Here is a 21,329-nt window from a genome sequence, read left to right on the forward strand (position 1 = left end):
TTTTAGAAAAGCAGCCATATAGTGTAATTTTTACCACTGTTAGTTTGCTTCACTAACTTTCTCTAACAGTTCCAGTGGTATAGTAATATGCTGCTTTGATTCTTTTATTTGCTTTCAAACATGTATCACCCTATGAAGTGGATGCTGGCAGCTGAGGCATCCATTTTCTAGGCATTACTCTACCAAAATCAACAAAATAGTCAGTGGGTTATATCACTAAACTAACATCATATATTAAATCTATGCACTGCAAGCAGCAGTGCAAAAAGAATGTACCTTTTACACCTTCATTAGTGTTAGCATCCTTGTTCCACCTAAACATAGTATGCATGGATATATATAAAAAATAAATTAGTATTTATATACTGGAGTATTTGTATAAACAGAGAAGCATGTGGGACCACAGCAGGTTCTCCAATTACAAGTCAGCCACAACTCTGCAATGTGGTTATTGGCTACAATCAAGCAGAAAAAATTATTTCTGTTGGATTTTCATTTCATTTAAAAATATCTTTGAGCCTTAAAAAATGGGGGGAAGGGGATTATAGAATTTAGTAAGAAGTTTACATGGCTTTGTAATCAACAGAATGCCACAGCATATTATTTTATGGTTTTTTAGTAATGAAAAAACTAATTCATTTAAACAAAGGAAATGTTATTTCAAATATGTATTTAGATAAGCATTGAAATATTCAAAATTGATTTTTTTATACTGCAAAGAAGTAGGGTTTTTTATTCCTTTGGAAGAATAACATGGATGCATTTTATCATTCTGATTTGTCCAGTGGTTCAAAAGAACTTCTAGGAATGAAGTCAGCACATTTCATAAGTTAACAGTTACCCTGATCTCATACATCAGATGATCAGATACATTCAAATTAGGAATGCTAATATGATTCTATGTTTTTTCTATTGTTAGGTGTCATTAGCTGTATGAATTTATTTTAACTTAGAATTCCTAGGGAAAAAAAAGTTAATTCTTAGCAATATTACATACACTGTATTTGGTGATGTCCTACTGAATGGATACATTATTTGTTCTTAACTTTCCAGAGATCTATATTACTAATTTCCATCTCATTGAAACTGCTCACATATTAATATAATTATAAGCACAGTAAATGTTATAGTATCTATTAACAATAAAAAAAAGACACTGCAAAATGTGTTTAAGGTGCACTTCACTTTGATTTATAATATAACTGAAGTTCTGGAGCTATGAGACTTTTGCTTTGAATGTACTGCAGTTTTACACTCCTAGCACTCTCTCTGGGACTGATCCAAATCCCATTTCTTCAAGGAGCTTTGGATCAGATCTAGATGTGCAGAGCTCAGAAAGCAATTTTTATTCGCTGGATGTAGTGCAGATCACTATACAGAAAACAAACACTGTATGCTCTCTCCTGTGGAAAATATATATTTGTTCTTTCCTGTTTTGCTCTTTTCATAAGTTAAATGTAGGTCATTCAGACAGAAGGTATATGGTTGCTCTTTATGGATGGAGAAATTTAACACTTCTACAGGGCGTGAGACCAAACACTGAGCAACTGTAATCACTTGAGAAATGTAATAGCTGTGTGCTGTGTCTTATGGCTGTTATGAAATGGAACTTATACCTAAAGATGAGGAAAACAGTTAGTTTTCTCCATTTATGGAGCTATGCCACAGTTATGACATAATTCATAGCCAGACAGAACGTTCCAGTTGTATCCATAGACATTTCATAACTCAGTGTAGTGGAAAACTGATATTGAAGAAAGGTTTTTTGCCAAGTAAAGTTATTCATACACAAGCTTCCTTCTCATGACAGCTTCTCCACTGTACTACAGAGCAATGCTGGAACTGTGCCTTGGGACCAGCACTTTTTACACCCACGCTGAAGTTTTATGTCCTGAGATGAGGTGCTTCCAGGCCCCTGTGCTCCCCTTATCCTTACTACCTTATTACCCTGCAGTTTTGTGCAGAGAATTTTCTAGTTGCTTTTCTACAGTAAGTTCATAAATGGAGGATCCTCAGGACGTTTCCTCCACGATGGAAAGAATTTAGTGATAATCTGGGGCTTGGGTGCATTTTTCAACTTTCTTTATTACTTATTCTTAAACAGCTGCAGTTACCAGCATATAAAATAATGTGGACCATCCATTTTTCCTTCCAGGACCAGAAAAAGGCCAAAAGAAAAAAGAACAAAATAGAAAAAAAACAGACTCCTTAATTCTGGCAGCTAAAAGCAACAGCATAGAGTAAAAAAAAAAAAAAAAACAAAAAAACCAAAAAACCAATCTGAGTGCAAAATGAAACAAATGGAAAAAACTCAAACACAGAGTTTGATTCCTATGCAAATGTAGGAACCTAGAAGTACTCTGGAAAATCTTGCAGAGGTTTTTCTCAATACAGGAACATTAGCAATCAGGTACACTGTTTGACTTGTGTATTTTGGAGGTATTTATTCATACCTTTGGCTTAATTTCCTATCCTTATAATAGACTAAGCTTCAGATGATTTAGTAATCCCCTAATTCCCTGCAATTGCAGCGTGACCCTTTGCAGAAGTAAACATGGCACACAGAATAACTCCATACTAATCCAAAGAATATGCCTGAAGTAACTTCTATATTATACCAGGAATGCCAAATCCTGCAGTTTCCAATGAGGTGGGCAGGGGACAGTGACCACTGCTGGCCAAGGGCTGGAGATTGCCAGGTGAGCATGCCAGGACAAGGCTGAAGAACCCAGGGGGCCCTTTGGGTGTTTACAGCGTGCCTGTGGCAATGTGGGTGACACAAACACAGCAAGAGCACTGCTCTTTAACTAAGGGGGTATTAAAAAGGACTTAAGAAGAAGACCAAAGGGAATTTTATCAAATTAATAGAGTTTTGTGGTGTTTCTGTACATCTTGAAAGGTCTTTATTTGTGGGAATATTATATCCATTAAATCCTTCTTCATAACTCTGAAATTTTAGCATTAGCAAATGAGGGAGAAAGACAGAAAGAAAAAAGGGAGCTTGGAAGGATGTGAAACCCTGTAAGTAGTTAATGTCTCATTTCTTTTAGGTGGACATGGCCTGGTAGTTCACCTTCACAGGCTGCCAGCTATCCATAGAGGAACCAGTCACCATGGAGATGCCACCAGCCAAGTCTGTGGTGATAAATACACACCTCTCCTGGCTGTGCTTCTATCAATGCTCTTGTATGTTGGAGATTGGAAGAAAAATTTGCCCTGACTTTGTGCTCCTCCAACTCTGAACTCATGCTGACACCAGCCTTGCAAGCACTGCAAGGCCATTGCAATCTTCCCTCTAAAGCCTGGGCATCTAATGGTATGAGCAATCTCAACATCTTAAAACTGCATAGTTTCAAGTCTTATGAGGTACTAAAAACTGAAGCAGACACATACTTCTTCTAGACAAAATATTTCTATTAAGTAAATAACTGATATGGTTATTTAAAACTGTTTACTAAACTATATCAAATTTATATTTAATAGCACGAATTATATATTTAGCCATTTAGGTGAATTCTTTTACAGAAACTAGTTATTATTTTAGTAGTTCACATAAGATATGAGTTGGCTGTAGAGCTGCTGCCCAATCCTTTAATATTTAAACATGTTGTGTGTCATTGCTGTTAGCAGGAAATATTATTTCATAAGGGAAGGAATTACTTACAGTCATAGAAGCAAGAAGTTCGATGTACAAGTCCACTATTGCAGCAAAATGTACAAGTGCATAGCAATTAAGATAAGCTGGTACATGTGGGTTGAAGGGAACTTCCTTTCCAGTGATCTGTGTAAAGCAAAACAGTTACTTGCTTTCAAAAGTGACCTGTTCTGGCCAGTTGCTCCTTAATATTCTTTATACTTAAAGCACAAAAGGGGTGACAGCTAATTGAAGAAAGATAATCTACTGTCAAACTTATGTACTATCTAGTTTGAGACAGTTTAACTTTGTGTGTTTGTGCATGCCTACAGCTGAAAAAAAAAAAGGAGAAATTACTATACTCCATAGAAAAAAATTTGAAAATCTCTTCAGGAAATGAATAATGAAAAAATAACTTAAAAAACACACTTTTTCCATCAAATAAAAAGAAAAAAAACCCCACAGTTAAAACATTCATTTCCTTCAGTTTCTTTTCCCAATTCATCTTCCCCCATGCTTTATGACTGCTAATTTGCTAATTTAAAATAGCATGTGTAGAGTTTTTAACATTGATCCAGTAGCATTAAGAGGCCCAAGTAAATTACACACAACTGAAAGCCTGTGCATGTTCTATTTACCACTGGGATTTCCTCAGGAAGGCCAAGTCTAGGTTTGCCTGGTCCCCAGCCTGGCCCTTTGAATATGACAGAAAGCTTATTGCAGAATCCAGGTGTGGCCCAAAATGTGTTCCAAATATGAGCCAAGGGACGTAACTGAAAAAAAAGGCATGCAATTTTTCATTGTTTGCAAAATAAAGATTAATAAAACATTGTATTTTATTAATTTTTAGTTTTCAAATAAATGATTTTTCAAACTCTTTTAAAGAGAATAAATTAGAAATAGAAGACAGTTCAAAAAACCTGGCTGAAACAGGCAAAAGCAATATGAAGCCCTTGGCTAATTTGGTGAAGATTACAATGACTTCTGCTCAGAGAAAAATCTGTTTTTCCATCTGTGTCTCCTGTAATCACTCCTGAGTATTTAGTGGTATATTGTAAAGATATATTTATGCAGTATGATTTGGTTACTGGGACCTTGAAATGACACAACTCTCAGTAATGAAATTACTTAGGATCTGACTGAAATGAATATAATTGCACATCCTCCCACTTTACAGCCCTGACAGTAAAATTTCTCTTTCTTTGAGATTCCTCCTTGGATGAACAATCATGAAAAGCAAATATGGACTCCACTGCTTCTCATGTTTTTGCAGAGAATTTTTACCTAGCTTAAGTGAAACCTGAACTAATAAATCTAAGAAGCACCACACTAATTAGTTTTCTTTTTTTTTATTACATGTTTTTGTCTGCGCTTCACTATTTATTATTGCACTGCAAAACACCTCATTCAGTCCAACACCTTATATATCACTGTTCTAATAATTTGTTAATTTTTCTGTTATATATTTTCATTATTACTACAAGCTCTGCATATACTCGGTGCAGTGAGTAGAAATGGCTGTCTCATAATGAAGTACTGAAGAAAATGTAGATAATGTAATTGACTGGTCAGCAATGGGAGGATGGCCTCAACCGTGCCTAAGAGAGGAGTTTCTTTTGAATATGACTGAATGTTGAAGGTATCAGAATCAGTGATAAAAACTAGAGCACCTGGAGCATGATGGGGTCAAATGAATTTACTGGATGTGTTAAGCCATATACAACTTTTGCATCTTCGGCCTCAAATGTTCCTGATGGAAGAAGAAAACAAAAGAATGACAACCAATCCAATTCAAAAGTATACATATTTTTTCCACACCGATTCAACATGACAGAGAACACCTTCTTTTACTTACCAAATATCCTGTCCCAGATAATGAGCGTGCCACCATAATTTTTGTCAATGCAGTAAGGATTTCTACCTATAATAAAAATCAATTATGAGACAAGTAATAGGATAAATCAGAATACTAGGAACTGAATTATGAAGAAAAAAATCATTATTTGCATCACATTATAATCTAAAAATAACTTTAAAAGACAGCTAACCCACCACTCCTTGTACTTCTATATATATTTTTTTCCTTAATAGATTATTGCTCTCTTTCTGTTCAGATTCAAACACACAAATCAAATGCATCGTGTCCAAAATTTCTATGAAATTTGGAGAGGAAACCACGTCAAAATATATTTATAAAAGACAAACTTAGAAGCAAACAAAAATGATTCCATCAATTTACACCTAAGAAAATATATACTAAATACATATATGTGTACTTATCTCATTAATATCTGTCAGGTGTCTCTATCCTCTATGTCACATGTCTGATCCTGCACTATTAATTTCAGTGTGAGGAAAACTGAAAAAATCCTTCTACGTTTTCTAGGGAATATATTTGTATATAAGAAGTCCTCTCAAAGTTATGAGTGAAGAAGCATTGGTTACACATCCCTAAGTTTGTGGAGATAGTCTGGAGCAACTGTACAGCCCCTGATCAGCTCCATAATGATTTAGCTTGACTCCAATCAGGATGAGAGCATTAGTTCAGATTTACAGCTGAGCAAATAAGAGCAGAGTGTCTCCCTGAGGATTACCAGTAGCTGTGCAAATTTGAAGGACTAGACACTTACAGCACCACCGCTGTGGATACAGTGATTGTGAGGAGACAATAAACATGAGTAACATCCTCTGAACATACAACTGCATTTGAGTCTGTTTCAAACTGTTCTTCCATTCCCTCATTTTTTTTTAACTTACTGTCTCTGCGCACTGAATGAGCTAAGGACATCTGTGAAATCCACTTCTGTGTCTCAGATACACTCATGGCATTGTTCAGTATGCAGTGGAGTTATTAGTACAATTTACACATGCAGTACAGTCTTGAAGGCCTCTGAATACTGATAAAAATCAACCATTATGCATAGTTTTTAAATAAATGGGAAGTGAGATTTACCAACCATTCAAACATGTGAAATCAAATTCCACTAAAATATTTAAAAGTTCTTCTAAAACCTAGCCATATTTTCCACATAAACAGTGCTTAAATTTGAGTGCAAAAGAGTGTTTGTTGATGACTCAGTAGCCAGGAAAGGATGAAGTATTTTTCTATCACTCTTCATACCTAAAAACATTGAATATTTTTCTCAAAGTCTTCTAACTGTTCATGTTATCCAGACTTAATTTCTCCTCAATAATAATTCTTAAACAAAAAAAATGTTTAAATTAAATACAAGTTCTGATTATATTTTTTTTAAAACTGTGAAATTTCTAACTGAACAGGGACCACCTCTGAAGTAGAGGTCAAAATTAAAATCTTTTTGTAAAACTGATTTTACAGTACAATTTTACTAGATTACTATTACAATACAAATAGTGACGCTGAGGAAAAAAAGGAATAAGAGGTTTCACTTTTATCTTACCATGATGAACTCTGTGATGACTGGGAGTATTAAGTATCCATTCCAGAGGCCCAAGCTTGGTGATAAGCTTAAAAAATATAATGTTTTAATGAACTTGAAAATACTGTATAAGACCAAGAAGAATTAGGGAAATGAAAAGAAGAAAAAGTTAAAGAGAGGATGTTTATCTTCTGGAGAACTGCACAGAAAGACAGAAGTGCAATATCTTTTTCTGAACCATATCACTGTATTAAACTTACAAATATTTTCATTAAAAAACATTAAAATACAAGTTATAAATTAAATTTCTTTTGATCCAGAAGCAAATTTCTTTAGATCTAAAAGTGAATTGTTTTTATCTTTATTCCACGAGAATCTTTGAGAAAATTGGCAATCATGAACTGATAACAAGATGGAATCTCAGGGAAGTCATTGTCCCAGTGTACTAAGCACTGGTGAGGCTGCACCTTGAGTACTGTGTTCAGTTTTGGGCCTCTCACTTCCAGAAAGGAATTGAGGTGCTGGAGCATGTCCAGAGAAGGGGAAGGGAGCTGCTGAAGGGTCTAGAAAACATGTCATGTGAGGAGCGACTGAGGGAACTGGGATTGTTTAGCCTGGAGAAAAGGAGGCTTGGAAGGACTTCACAGCTCTCTACCTCCCTGAAAGGAGTTTCTTCTGCCATGCCCCAAATGAAAGGACAAGAGGAAATGGCTTTGAATTGTGCTAGAGGAGGTTCACACTGGATATTAGAAAAAAAAAAAATACTGGAAGAGTGTTTAGGCATTGGAATAAATTGCTCAGGGAGGTGGTGGAGACAGGATCTCTGGAAAAGTTCCAGAGGCATCTGGACGTGGCACTTGGGGGATATGGCTTAGGGGTGATTCTGGTGATGCTGGGCTGATGGTTGGACTCACTGGTCTTGAAGGTCACTTACAACCTTGATGATTCTGTGATTCCATACAAATTGTTTCACTCATTTTTCTTACCCCTATCCAGTGACATGCTTGGGATTCAGTGCAACTCTATGATATGATACCAGTTTTGCAAACACTTTATGTCTGCAAATAGGTCCCATCGACCCAGAAACAAATACTCCCTCCCCCTTCAGTACATTTGACTGCTTTTTTCTTCTCAGTAACCTTCTTGTACCCTGGCACAAACACATTGACCCAACAAACCTGACTGCGGAACTGATGCAAACCAAAACTGCTTTTGTTTTGTTTATCTAAGTCAGTTTAACTAGATCAGTTACTGATTTTGGTCCAATATATGGTCACTGTCATGAGTTGGAGGCATGAAGAGACAGCAGACCAGCATAAATTCATTATGGAAGTACAATCTAAGGCAATGACTTGACAGTACAGAAAGATAGCCTTGATCATTTTAGTACCAACCCAAAAATTATAGAAAGTATCCACTGCCAAAAGCCACCTCTAGTGTTTCAAGCTTTGTCAGAAAATGCTGACGAATTAAGTTTGTGTGGGCAGGCTTTCTGCTAAATTAGGTACTCTCAGCAACTAGGAATTAGAGGAAAGCTAGCACTGACTTCAAATTTGGTGCTTTGGTTAGCTCAACAGAAGTGTGTGGACAAACAAACAAACAAAAATTAATAAAATAAATAATAAAACAAAAAATGTTTCTAACTAATAATAGTGGAAGTATTTTCTTTGAACACAGCAACTATTCTTTAATCCCCAGGACAAATCCATCTGTCACAAATTGATGCAATCACTGGATGATCAAAAAGGACATCTATTCACAATATATTCTGAAATGGTATCTATTCATTATGTCTGATTATGGCCATAATGTTTTGCAATTAAAAGGGAGCAGGGGGCATTAAAGAAGCTAAATAAAAATGTTTAGACCTTAAGAAACAAATCCAAGAATCTGTCAGTTTTTTCCTTTTAGAGAATTTAATTAGTTAATTTAATACTCATACTGCCAAAAGGGGTGATCTATAATATAATGATAGACATAAGATAATAGTGGCAAAAAAAAAAACCAACCAACATTTAGAGGGACAGTCATCACTCATGAGAGCAGGTCCATTAATCAAAAAAAGATTTTCATTCCTTTAAGGTTTACAGAACAAAGCCCTGAAATACAGCACTTCCATGTCTCCTTCATTTACAGTTCTGCAAGTGCAAGTAGATTTAGATTCAAGAAGCAGACTTAGGATATTCCTCAAATGCATTTAAATTGTTATCAATCAGGTAAAGATAATAAAAAGAAAAAGTAACTTTTTTTCATTTTTTCTCCTCAATAACTGCAAAAATAACATCTACTTAGTTGGTTAAGTAGAGAATTTCTGTAATTAAAGGAGTATAGAAATATGAAAATTCTTCACATACATAGAACTGTAATATTTGGACCATCTTTCTTAAAATCCTGCTCACACTTGACTGGAAAAATAGAATCCTGAGACAAGTTTGTTTTGTTTCATTTAACTCAGAAGCCAAGGACAACATAAGCAGGATCAGCTCTCCCTCAAAATAAGTTCAAGTCTAAAAAGACCACCTAAAGGTAAGAAACAATCCATCATTCGTGCTAGTTCCATTTTCTGCCTTTCTCAAGCAGAACATCCCACTGTTTTAAGATATGTGAGATCTGACCATTAAATTAATTTAATCTGAGACAAATGTTTTGAATTGAACTGCAGCCCAGCACCTGAGAGAGCACTGATTTATCTAATAGACCACAACTAACTTTGATCCAGTTGGTTTAATATAATTTTATTTAACAGTTTTTGTAAAAATAAACCAAGTGTGCACTAGGAGAGCAGGGAATCAGTAAGGATTAGCTGTCTTCACCTTTATCCTATAGGTGGATTATAAAAAAATGTCCTCAGAATGAATGCCTTCAGGTCTCAATATCCAGCCAGTTGAATTAAAATTTTAAGACTAAAATTCATCCTTTTGAAAGTCTACATAGTACATCCTTATGCTAAAGCAGAACTTTTTGCCTTGGGACTCTCTAAGGACCTCAGGGTATAACTTTATATAAATTTATATGCAGAACTTTAAATAAATTTTTCTGACTAATAATAGTGGAAGTATTTTCTTTGGATAATGAAACCCCTCTCACCCCTTAAAACAGTCTTTCTTTGAGTGATGAAATTTAAAAATTTACTGAAATATCATCTCTATGTCTTAATTAGTGATTGATACCCAAGCCTATTTTGATTAATTATTCACTCAAGGGCACCTCCATAGCCCCACCCTGAGGAAAATATCATCTGAGACAACAATCATAACCACATGACTTTAAAGCTCAGAGGGAGTGCAAAACTCTCTACCTGATGAAGCAAAAACCTAGTACGTTGACATTAGCAATCCATAAATCAATGCTTTGTCTAAAACACATCAAAAATATTTTTTCACCAGATAGTCAAAATAATGCAGGGTACTACTTCTAGAAACTTCCTTTGCCATCAGTAAGTTTACTTGTAGATATTTAACTCATTCCTAAAAAAACATAAAAAACTGTTGTCAGAGGAAAAACTTTGGTGCCAAAAAAATTATAAATGCATAAATCCTATAAATATAACCATATATCTTTCCAACATACAGAAATATATCACCACTGAAAAGCTCAATTTGGAAAGCTCTTGCAGCACTTACATGTCAAACAACATAGCTCTTTTGTTTAAATTTGTTGAATTTTTCTTTATTCTGTCATCTTACCTGGGGCAAAACTCCTAGAAGCAGACATGGTCATGTCAAACTGACAGGAACTTACTGCAGTCATATTGAAAGAAGTTAATTTTGTAAGAACTGACTCATAGCAACATGTAATGTGGCCTAGCAACAGCCCTAGTTCAAAAGAATAAATCAGAGAGAAGAAAGGCAGTGGTGGGTATCCTGCTTGCCCATCTACCTTTCATCTGTCAGTCTGTCCTCATTTCTGTGTCTTTATTATGTCCAGACATTTTCCTTGGAGAATGGCAAGTTTAAAGGAGCTCATAAGCATTCTTTGTAGCAACAACCTGGCTTACACTGCAAGTACAACCAGTCACCAAAGCACACAGATCACTGTTTCAGCCATTCAGAGAGAAAAACATTTTCAGCTTGCAATATCACTGTATTCAAATTTGTTAGAATAAGAGCTTTCATGATCACATATCAGAAAAAAAATTAAACTTTTTAAAGAACATCAAAAAATGTGATAAGAAGATCAGCTTAGTTTTTATGCTTGTAATTGGGCTTTTCATTTTAAAAAATCTGCTACTCTAATTTTTGTATCTGACCTTTTTATTGGAAAGTTTTCTAAAAAGTAAAAAGATAATAGCTTAAATGTCATTGTTCCATAACCCTGCCATCAGTACTTCAAAACTTATTTCATACTACTCAAAAGAAAAAAAGGTCTGCTTGTGAATATAAAATATTCTTATTCTATGTATCATCAACTAAAGTGATTTGGGGAATACAGCAAAATAGCTACCAGTACCCTAAAAGTTGAAATACTCCAACTGCTGTCCAATGATAACCTTATCTGTATTTTGACCATTATGACACTGGGGTTTACGTTTGTGTTTGTTTCCCTGATACAGACACCTACTGTTCTAAATCAACTCCTGTCTGCAATTTTTCCTTTCTCAATTAACACATCAAGTGCACCTAAACTCCCATGCCAGTGACCCATAGATGAACTGCAACATTCCAACAAAACTCTTTTCCGGTTTCCTTCATTTTTTAACATCCCATTGCCACAAAAATAATTTTTCACTTGTCAAAATCCTTAGAAATGGACTCAATACACTACCGGCAAATCAAATATGTAGGCATGTCATATACATATGTTATAAAAGTTGTTCCCACAAAACATGTATTCTTCTTTCTTTCTTTTCTTTAAAAACCAACATATTTCCTCTGCTTTACTTGGGTATCATTAAACACTAAAGCAGAATTACTGACAATAATTGAAGCAACTCCAAAAGCATTGTAAATAAAGCATACTTAGAAATACTTTTCATACATTACTGAATAAAACATCCTGGAATTGAAATCTTCAAATATACATGATAGAAACTAAATGGATTTTTTTCCTACAATAGTTGTTCTTATATAAAGATGTTTCCATTGTGACAGCAATTCCTTGCCTAAAGGGAAAGAACATTATGGAATATCTCTTGTGGCATGTAAGCACCTCCGTCTGCGGTCTCAGAGTTTGTCAGCACCAAGGGAAATCTTTATTGCCTGGTACCTGCACCACTTCAATGTAGTTCTTGTTTAAGTAATGAGAAAAAATCGTGACATGAAATCTAAGGGAAACTTTACATCTTGTGTAACAACTCCTCCTGTCACCACTACCACATGAATCTTTACTTAGCTCTGTTTCAGCGTCAATGTTAGGAAGGAATGTCAACTGAGTAAAGCAGGCAATCTTACAGTAAAACTATTCGCATATAATTTTTTTTTTTATTTTCTTTTCCCTTTGAGCATAAGGAAAGCTGTTTGTAGCACAGCATTACTTTCAATATCATGGTGTTACTGATCTGCAGGACAGAATAGGGTAAATTCATCCCTGGAGCATCACTACGGGGCACTCTGAACTTAACTTTGGGCTTTCTGTTAGACTAGTTGGTAGTAAAACACATATTACAAGTCATTTCCTCATCAAAATCAAGGTAAGATTCTTATTCCTGGTATATAAATCTGTATTTCAGACAGCCTGGTGCGGAAATTTTAAAATATGACCTTAATTACATTCCCCAGTAGAGCTGCTGTGTTAATTCAGGATGACACACCCATGTATTTATACAGATGGCTCTGGTGACCAGATTTGCCATGTAAAATCTCTACAGGGAAGCTGAGGAAAGGCAGAACTCCTGGGATATGTGCTCGTCTGCCAGTTTCACACTTTGAAATCCTTGGCAAACTCTGATTTATACACCGCCAACTGTTTTCCTATCTGATTAGGCAGTTTTCTACTCCAGTAAGCATGTAAAATGGATATAGCTGAATTTCCACAGTGAGGAGTGAAAAAACAATATTTATAGTTTAGAAATAAAACAAGTGAGAGGAATCAGGCATGTTGGGATCATAAAGAGTTTCACAGAGGGTGAATTTCTGATAAATCTGGATTGTAGGAATGGGAGGTGAAAGCCTAGTTTTAATGGACAGTCTGGTTTAAGGCATATTTATATAATAAACACACAGACTTAAGAAATGTGTCTATAATAAATTATCTTGAAGGCAGGCTGTTGTCACTTTCCATTGTTTTACGCCTCAACCAGGAGGTAAGGTTTGAATCAAATTGGCATCTTACATGAATATTAAATTAACTGTTTCAACAATTGGATGCAACCTTTTTGTTTTCTTTATAGGTCCAATTAAGCTTTGTGGGAAAGGTGAGCACATACAGGAAATTTCAATCAATTTTTCTGCTAAAAATGAAAAAACTTACAGTAACTGATTGGTTTAATTGCAGCATTACAAATAGCAGAGCATGGAGCAAGTCACACTTTCAGTCATACATCAAGTTAAGCATTTTAAACAAACTCCAGGAGAAAAACTGCTATACAATTTCAGTATTTTTCAGCAGCCTGACAAATACATTCTGGCAATTGTAGGAAAGAAACCCGAAAGTCATAAATCAGTATGCCAGCCCTGAAATAAACTAAAATATAGCCAAGTGAGGCTCTTCATCTTCCTTTCTAAACAGATAAAAAAATAGTCAGCTGCCTATACTTTGTGATTTTAACAAAGAAGCGTCTTTCAAATTTTCTGTTGGCTGTGAAGCTATAACTAAATAGATTCTCAATGAGTACAAGCCATGAGAAAAACTCAAGAGCATTATGTGTAATATGTTAAGATGGAAAAAGAGTTTAACATTACTAATGTGATATCCTTTCATTATTAAATTCATTTGGTAAATGAGTTGTTTAGATTATTTTTCCAGGATGCAGAATGTATTGAACTGTGTTACATCTCTACGTAGCTCACTTCACATTTATCTTGATAATTCTCCAGGGACCTAATAGACAGAAGTGACCTAAATAAAATTCTTTAAGTACAATCTTTAGTTTTAGGTTTTTTGCAGGCAGATTAGCAATAGTCAAGCTCACTGTTGCTGAAGTGAACATTTCACAGCTGTTGCCAGCAAGGAGTCTTTGGTGAAAGGAACAGAAGCCAACACTCAAACTCTAGGACTTAACTACTATGATCCAAATTGCAGTTACTGATCATGTTCTTGTCCCATAAACCTTTTATTTCTGGCCTCACTAGCAACTCAGCTTCAACAGGGAGGATTCTTCTGTCTGGATTGCTGCCCATCAAATGCAAACCACCAACATAACCCTAATTATCATGCAACAGCCACCTTTGCATGAAAAAGATCATGGCTCCTGTGCTGCATATTGTATTCAGAGCTATTGGGTGCACAGCATTATTAAAACAGGAGTTCACACATAATTAAAATAGGAGGCTCATCCTGACACTACTAAAGTGGAACACTGGCATTCTGAATCACCACTGAGCTTTTTGGCGCCAAGGAAGGAACTCCAAACTTCATCCTGCTATGTTTTTCCTGATTATACTGTGTTCAAGCACAATGTACACTTAGCAGGACAGGAACAGTGTGCTCTCTTATGAATGTTTTATTTTCTCTCTTTTGTTATTCTTTTTATTTAAAACAAAAAGCAGAGTTAAATGCCTTATATATCTAGAAAGACAATACTTTTCTCCCCTCATGGGGCAAGTGAAACATGGAAAACTGGAACTTATTTTACAGTTATTGCAAGTATTTATGTTTAATGATAGTATTGTCAGCTTTGCCCTTTCCTGTGTTCTGGCAAGTGCAATGATGACAAGACTTTGATCCTACAGGTTGGTCAGAAAATCTAATAAGCCCTTTTGGCAGACAGGCTGGATTGAAGCAGGGAGATCTCTTTGTTTCTTGGAATCATGCTTAAGTTTTGATGTCTGTATTGCATATATAGCCTAGCTGGACCTACAAAGTCACTGTCTGCATTAAAGAAAGTATGTTTATCTTCCTGGTGTTTTTTGAATTTGTCTTCTTTCACTTCATAGTAAGCATGTGATTTGAGAGTTTGCAGCAAACAAATAATGAATTTATGAGTCATAAAAGCATCAGCTATCAGGAATGGGGGAAGAACTTTCTTTTGTGAACCAAAGTTTGGTTTTTTATGCAAATCAACAAACAGTTTTTTCCTATTGTTTTAAAAATAATTTCTTGGATTACACTAAGACCATATGCAATAGGCTGAGGATGATATAACCTGTTTCTAGGAATTCCAGTTAAATCATCATGTCCTTGAATATTCACTGACACAATCTTGAACAACAGACTAGGAGAATGGCTGTAATCACCCCTAATTACCTTCATCCCTTTGATCACTTTTAGCAAAATCTTCTGAATGGTAAGTTTCTGATTCCTTGTAACCTGACAGGGACAGATGTGTGTGTTTCTAATTTAAATGAAAGGGAACATCAGACAGGGCTGTGTCTATTTTTGGCTTACATGCCCAAATTAAAGGAAAGAAATTATTATTTCATTAAATGAAGCAATATACTAGAATGAAAAAAATAAAGTTTTTCTTGGCATATGGTTTTTGAATTCAAAGTGACCTTCTAGAATCAAATTCAAGAGATACTGCAGTTTCACAATTCTACTTAATACACTGGATTATTCCTGGATTATTTTAACTTTTACAGATGATACTTTTTAGATTAAGAAAAAATCAACAAAAAAACCCCTGACAAACACAAACCAAAACACTAGCAGCAAAACAAAAGCAAAATGATATTTCTTATCCTGGTCAGAAGATCAGATCAGTCCACCATACTCTATTTCCAATGTGATCCATTCAATACCACCTGTTTGCCATAATTTTGCAAACACTTTCATGAGTTAAATTTGACTCATATCTTACTGATCTTATAGAAAATATTCACAGTCCAGTAAACTAGTAATGAATAAAAAGACATGCTTTGTAAATATATTACTATATAAACACTAAGTATATGTATTATAACGAATAAATATACAACTTTGTAAACAAGAGCCAGTGACAGTTTCTGTCCCAACAAAGCATCTCCTTTTTATCAGCAAACTATTCAATACTTTTGCTCTTTACCAAAACCTTCCTTCAACTCCACAAATCAACCACAAGAATAAAACTATTTTCTTTCCAATACAAACACTAAAACATGTAACAGTCAAGTAAGTTTTGTTAAAATGCTTTTTATTTCTTGATAAAATTTACATTACTGTTTTGAAAAATGGATTAAAAAACTACTGCAAGTACTTGAAATAGATGAAATAGACTTTGTAACTTTTTTTTTACTCCTAAAATCCCTTCTTGCTTATTTAAATGAGACTATAGCACACAATGTAGAGAAAATAGGTCCAAGAAAATTGAAAAAAAAGTTTGCAAAGAAATATACCAATCTCAATTGTTAGGACCTGGAAACTAATAACTGAATATTTTGTCTATTGTTTCATACTGTCACTTATTTATCACAGTGTCCTGATTATGATTCTTTCACCCAATTCTTTCACCATCCAATAGACTTTTGTCTCAAACAGCTTCTGCTTGAAAAGACAAGTAAGTCTTCTCAAGTTTCAAGAAGAGCTTTTGCTACTGATATGATGGTAATCACAGGTGTACTGCTACTTAGAAGAATTTATGTATACTTTTTTTATGTATGCTTTTTACATATTTTCCTTTATTTTACCTGTGTCCTCTGCTTGTTTAATTTCCTCATTGGAAAATAAAGTCAAAACAAAACAGCCTGGTTTTTTTCCTGAATCTGGCCATCTTCCTAGGTATGTTCTGATTGATGCAACAATTTAAGGACTGGGCCACAAGAGCTCACCTGAACTCAGGGAGCCCCAGATGGGCTGTGCAGGGCATGAAAGCAGAAAGAATTCCCCATTTCTCTCTTCCAAAGCTTTTCCTTAAAGAAAACTGGGCGGAAGCCAAAGGTAAAACTAGACTTAGACAAAAACTTAGACCAGTACACAGTGTGCACGCATTAGTGAAAAATATCCTTTTGACAAATACCATATACTTCCTCAGCAAGTTTCAGTTTTACTAATGGGTGTTTTCTGATAACACCAATTGTATTTTTCCCTATATCTGTTGCAATTTTATGCCTCTCTTTCCAGTCTGCATGAGATGTTGCTAAAATTATTTCCATTCCTCACCTGTTTTCACCCATGTTACTTCTGGTTAATAGTTGTGGCTCACCTTTTTCTGCTCCCAGAGCTGGATGAGGTAGAAAGACTTATAAAAGAGATGCCTTAAAAAACCTGACTTCTGTGAGTATGCTAAAGGGCAGATCATATTCTCTCCTTAAATTAGAAAATTAAACGGAAACCAATACATGTCAAAGATCAAATAGGCAAGGAATAATCTGCTGCTGCAATTACTACCATCAGGGACTGGATCAGTTGATACTTTCTAAATACAGTTTGACATCTCATAAAAATTACAGCTAAACCAACAGAAACTAATTTCTGTTTTTCACAGGTGTCTATCAGGTTATAAACACACCTAACTTATTGGTTGTAATAAATGCATAATGGAAGGATATAGTTTAATATAAGCCATAGACCTTCTGAATCACCTGCGAAAATAAACCAAAAATGAGTATTTCTGTCTGTCAGTAACAGTCCTGAAACATTCTGTGGCTTTTGAAAAATTAGTTTTTTAGTGCCCTTTGACTAAAGTTGTTTCTTTTTTTTTTTTTTTTTTACTTCCCTTATGATCTAGATGAGAATGGTCTGTCTGGTCACAGAAGCATTTCTCCCAGACTATTTAAGAGTAGATCTGAGCCATTCAATTGACCTGAACATTACTGGATAGAACAAAAATTCTTTTTTTTTTTTTTTTGATTTATTGAGATCAAAGAACCATAGAATCATTTAGATTGAAAAAGAGCTTTAAGATCATCAAGTCCAATAGTTAATCCATCACTGTCAAATGTTTTCCTCAGGGGTCTTCTTGGGTTGCCTTTTTTTTTCCTTCATTTTTCATTTAAATTAATTACTAGGAGTTTATTTCAATGCTTTGGTGCTACTTAGAGATTTATTTTGAATCCTTGACAAAATCTTGTGATAATTTCAGATTGTCATGTACATGGTGCAATATTCATAGAATCACTAAGGTTGTAAAAGACCTACTAGACCATCAACTCCTACCCTTGACTAAACACCACCACATCATTTAACAATTGCACTGTCATGTCCAGACATTTCTTGAACACTTCCAGCAATGGTAACTCCATCACCTCCCTGGAAGCCCATTCCAATGTTTAACCACACTTTCAACTAATAAATTTTTCATGATGTTCAACCTGAACCTCCTCTAGCACAGCTGGAGGCCATTTCCCCCGGTTCTGCCACTGGTTGCCCTGGAGAAAAAAATGGCTCCCGCGTGGCTGCAGCTTCCTTTAGGCAGCTGTAGAGAGGATAAGGCCCCCCCAAGACTCCTCTTCTCCAGGTTAAACACCCCCAGATCCCTCAGTCACTCTCCTAAGACATGTGCACCAGACCCTTCCCCAGCTCCACTGTCCTTCTCTGGACAGGCTCCAACACCTCAATGTCTTGGGGTGAGGGGCCCAGAACTGGACACAGGATTCAAGATGTGGCCTCACCAATGCAGAGTACAGGGTGGAAATCCCTGCCCTGGTCCTGCTGGCCACACTATTGCTGATCCAGGCCAGGATGCCATTGGCCTTCTTGGCCACCTGGGCACACATATTGGCTCATGTTCAGCTGCTGTCAACCAGCATCCCCATATTCTTCTACGCTTAGCTGCTTTCCAGCTAATCTTCCCCCTGCCTGTAGCCCTGCATGGGGTGCTTGTGATCAAAATGCAAGAGCTGAGACTTGGCTTCAAATCTTATATCTCTGGCCTTGGCCCACTGATCCAGGATGCAGTGAAAAAAAAAAAATACTTGAACACAAATATATGACATAAATCTCAAAGTTGTATTTTCACTCTAGCATACACAACTTTATTAATTTCAGGCATGCCTTTCCTGTATCAATAGTCCATTCTAATAATAAACAATAGTAAAAGAATCCAGCACCAGAAAAATAGTATAATTTTTGTATAAGATTTATAGAGCTTAAAATGCTGTATTATTCTATATAAAATTACAAAAACTAATGTATACCAAGCATGTAGGAAATACAGAAGTCTAAATGCGGTAGAACAAATGTGTACTTTCGATCTTTATGATACTGTAGTCACAAGAATATATGACTCACTTGAGTTAAAATAAAATAGACCATGTCTGATCTGTTGGTAGTAAAGCTGGACAAAAACTGACATAACAAATAATGAGACAGGTTTAAGTTATAACACAGAAAACATCTCAATATTTTTTAAAGCAACACTGGACACATGTAAAATTTAAGTATAGGAAAATACCAGGGATTCTATTTGGCTATATGCTTTGCTCTAGGCTGAAACACGGCATAGAAAGTTTCAGAAGAGCATGATCATTCTTTTGTAATTACTGAATTCAATTTATATTTCTCTCAAAACAAAACATCTTCCCTCAGAAGCTTTTTCATGTACTTAAAATCTGTCCTATTAATTATATACACCTTTTTTCTTCTCTGAAAGAAAAAAATTCTGCATGTACTTCCCTTTTTAGTCCTGTAAAAAAAAAACAAACCACCATCTATTAAGAGAGAGAGATTTTTTCCCCCCTTGATCTTACTAGATTATCTTTTTCTTAAAGAGAAAGATGTGCAATCAAAAGTCATGAAGTGACAATTTCCAAACATCTGTGACTAGTCAGTGTGGGGCAAAACTGTATCAGGAAATTAATACTGATGAAAAGCAACAGAAATTTGGGAGGGGGAAAAAAATCAATTGCTTCTTCATTTTACAAGCAAACGATTACATTACTGTAAGATTACATTGGCAGAAGGGAAATAATGAGGTGTATCTCCCCTAGACCCCTAATGACATGTAACAGCACCCTCCACGGGCTCCCAGAGCTGCTGGGGGATGATAAATATCTGCTCCCAAAGCAAGGGCTAGCAGCACTTGCTGAGACAGGATGCTGTTTGCTAGAGAACCCCAGGCTACAGCCCTGAACAAACTCTGTATGTGACTAAACTGACAGAAACAGAGACTTGAAGAAAGAATTTTCATAGTAACAAAATCTGTGTAAGAAAATTAGTATCATTAAAATTCAGAAAAGGACCATTAGAAAAAAAAAAAAAAAAGAGCAGTAATAGTTTTAAACAGTTAAATTATGATAGCTATTGCAAAGAAACACCGATATAATAGTGAAGCATCATATTAATTTCACCAAAAATATAGGGTAACATAAGCCTGAATAGTTGATACCATTTCCCTTCCTTTCCTTACTTTTTTCTGTCAATGCCTTGCCCTTGAGAACAGGAAATCTGCTAATACACGGTGTAACCCTATTTCTATTTCGACATAATTTTTGACCTTAGAGCATGACTCCAACATATTTCAACCGATTTCAGCTGTGCTATAAAATCAACAATATCAACATTAAGAATAACTTCCCTTGTAAGCAAAGTTCTATGAGTGGATCAACTGGACTAATACAAAAGATCTATTGTTTTCCTACCAGCACAATAATTTAATAGTAAGGAGTGCTTATCTTTTCATTGAGACTGAAATTCATTCTTGTTTAGACTAGTGTCTAAACTTGGCACATTGCACATATGCTATGGAAATTCCTTTTAAGCCCTACAAAGGATTTAGCACTTTAGAGGGATGTAGGCAATTCATAAGCCTCTGAAATTCACTTTAGAAACTCTAGACGTGCACTGTGGCACCAGTGCTGAGATTCACTGAGTTACTGCTACACAGCAGAATGTTAGAAACCTCTCAGCCAAGGTAGAGATGGCATCAAACACCAGAGAAGATACAGATGAGGCATATTATAATTTTTTAGTGGCAAAGCACACTAAAACTAATTTGTAGAACCTAAAGCATGGTCAAAGAAACTGCTACCATATGAGGCCTAGTATTCATTTGGTATAGTTTCAAAGACTGCTTGAATTTTTTCAAAATGTTTTAAAAAGCTTAAATGTGTATTGCTTCACTTTATGCCACTTCTGGTGATGTGTGTGACATTTTATCTAAGCCTTTCCTATTCAAATGGTGTTTTAGATCATCAGACCTATGTTAATGATTTTAGAAATGTGTCCAACAGAAAAAAAATGCCAACAATCAAAGGTTCCTATTGGTCCACTATAACTATCTGACTTTTATTTTTTTTAATTATTTTTTTAACGAAAAACACAGAAAAAAATTTAAAATCTGCAAT

At 35.3% G+C, this 21,329-nt stretch overlaps 1 protein-coding gene across 1 annotated transcript in view; it reads right to left on the minus strand.

The window, feature by feature from the left end:
- Positions 1-21,329, minus strand: part of AGMO (alkylglycerol monooxygenase) — a 185,939-nt gene that overhangs the window by 82,874 nt on the left and 81,736 nt on the right. The window contains exons 6-10 of the mRNA XM_058810784.1: positions 7,054-7,120; positions 5,490-5,555; positions 5,305-5,384; positions 4,273-4,407; positions 3,665-3,781 (exon numbers count right to left, since the gene is read on the minus strand). Of these exons, the coding sequence (XP_058666767.1) occupies positions 3,665-3,781; positions 4,273-4,407; positions 5,305-5,384; positions 5,490-5,555; positions 7,054-7,120 (465 nt within the window). The remainder of the gene's footprint in view (positions 1-3,664; positions 3,782-4,272; positions 4,408-5,304; positions 5,385-5,489; positions 5,556-7,053; positions 7,121-21,329) is intronic.

Source organism: Ammospiza caudacuta, chromosome 1 (genome assembly GCF_027887145.1).
Source record: "Ammospiza caudacuta isolate bAmmCau1 chromosome 1, bAmmCau1.pri, whole genome shotgun sequence".
Lineage (NCBI taxonomy): Eukaryota > Metazoa > Chordata > Aves > Passeriformes > Passerellidae > Ammospiza > Ammospiza caudacuta.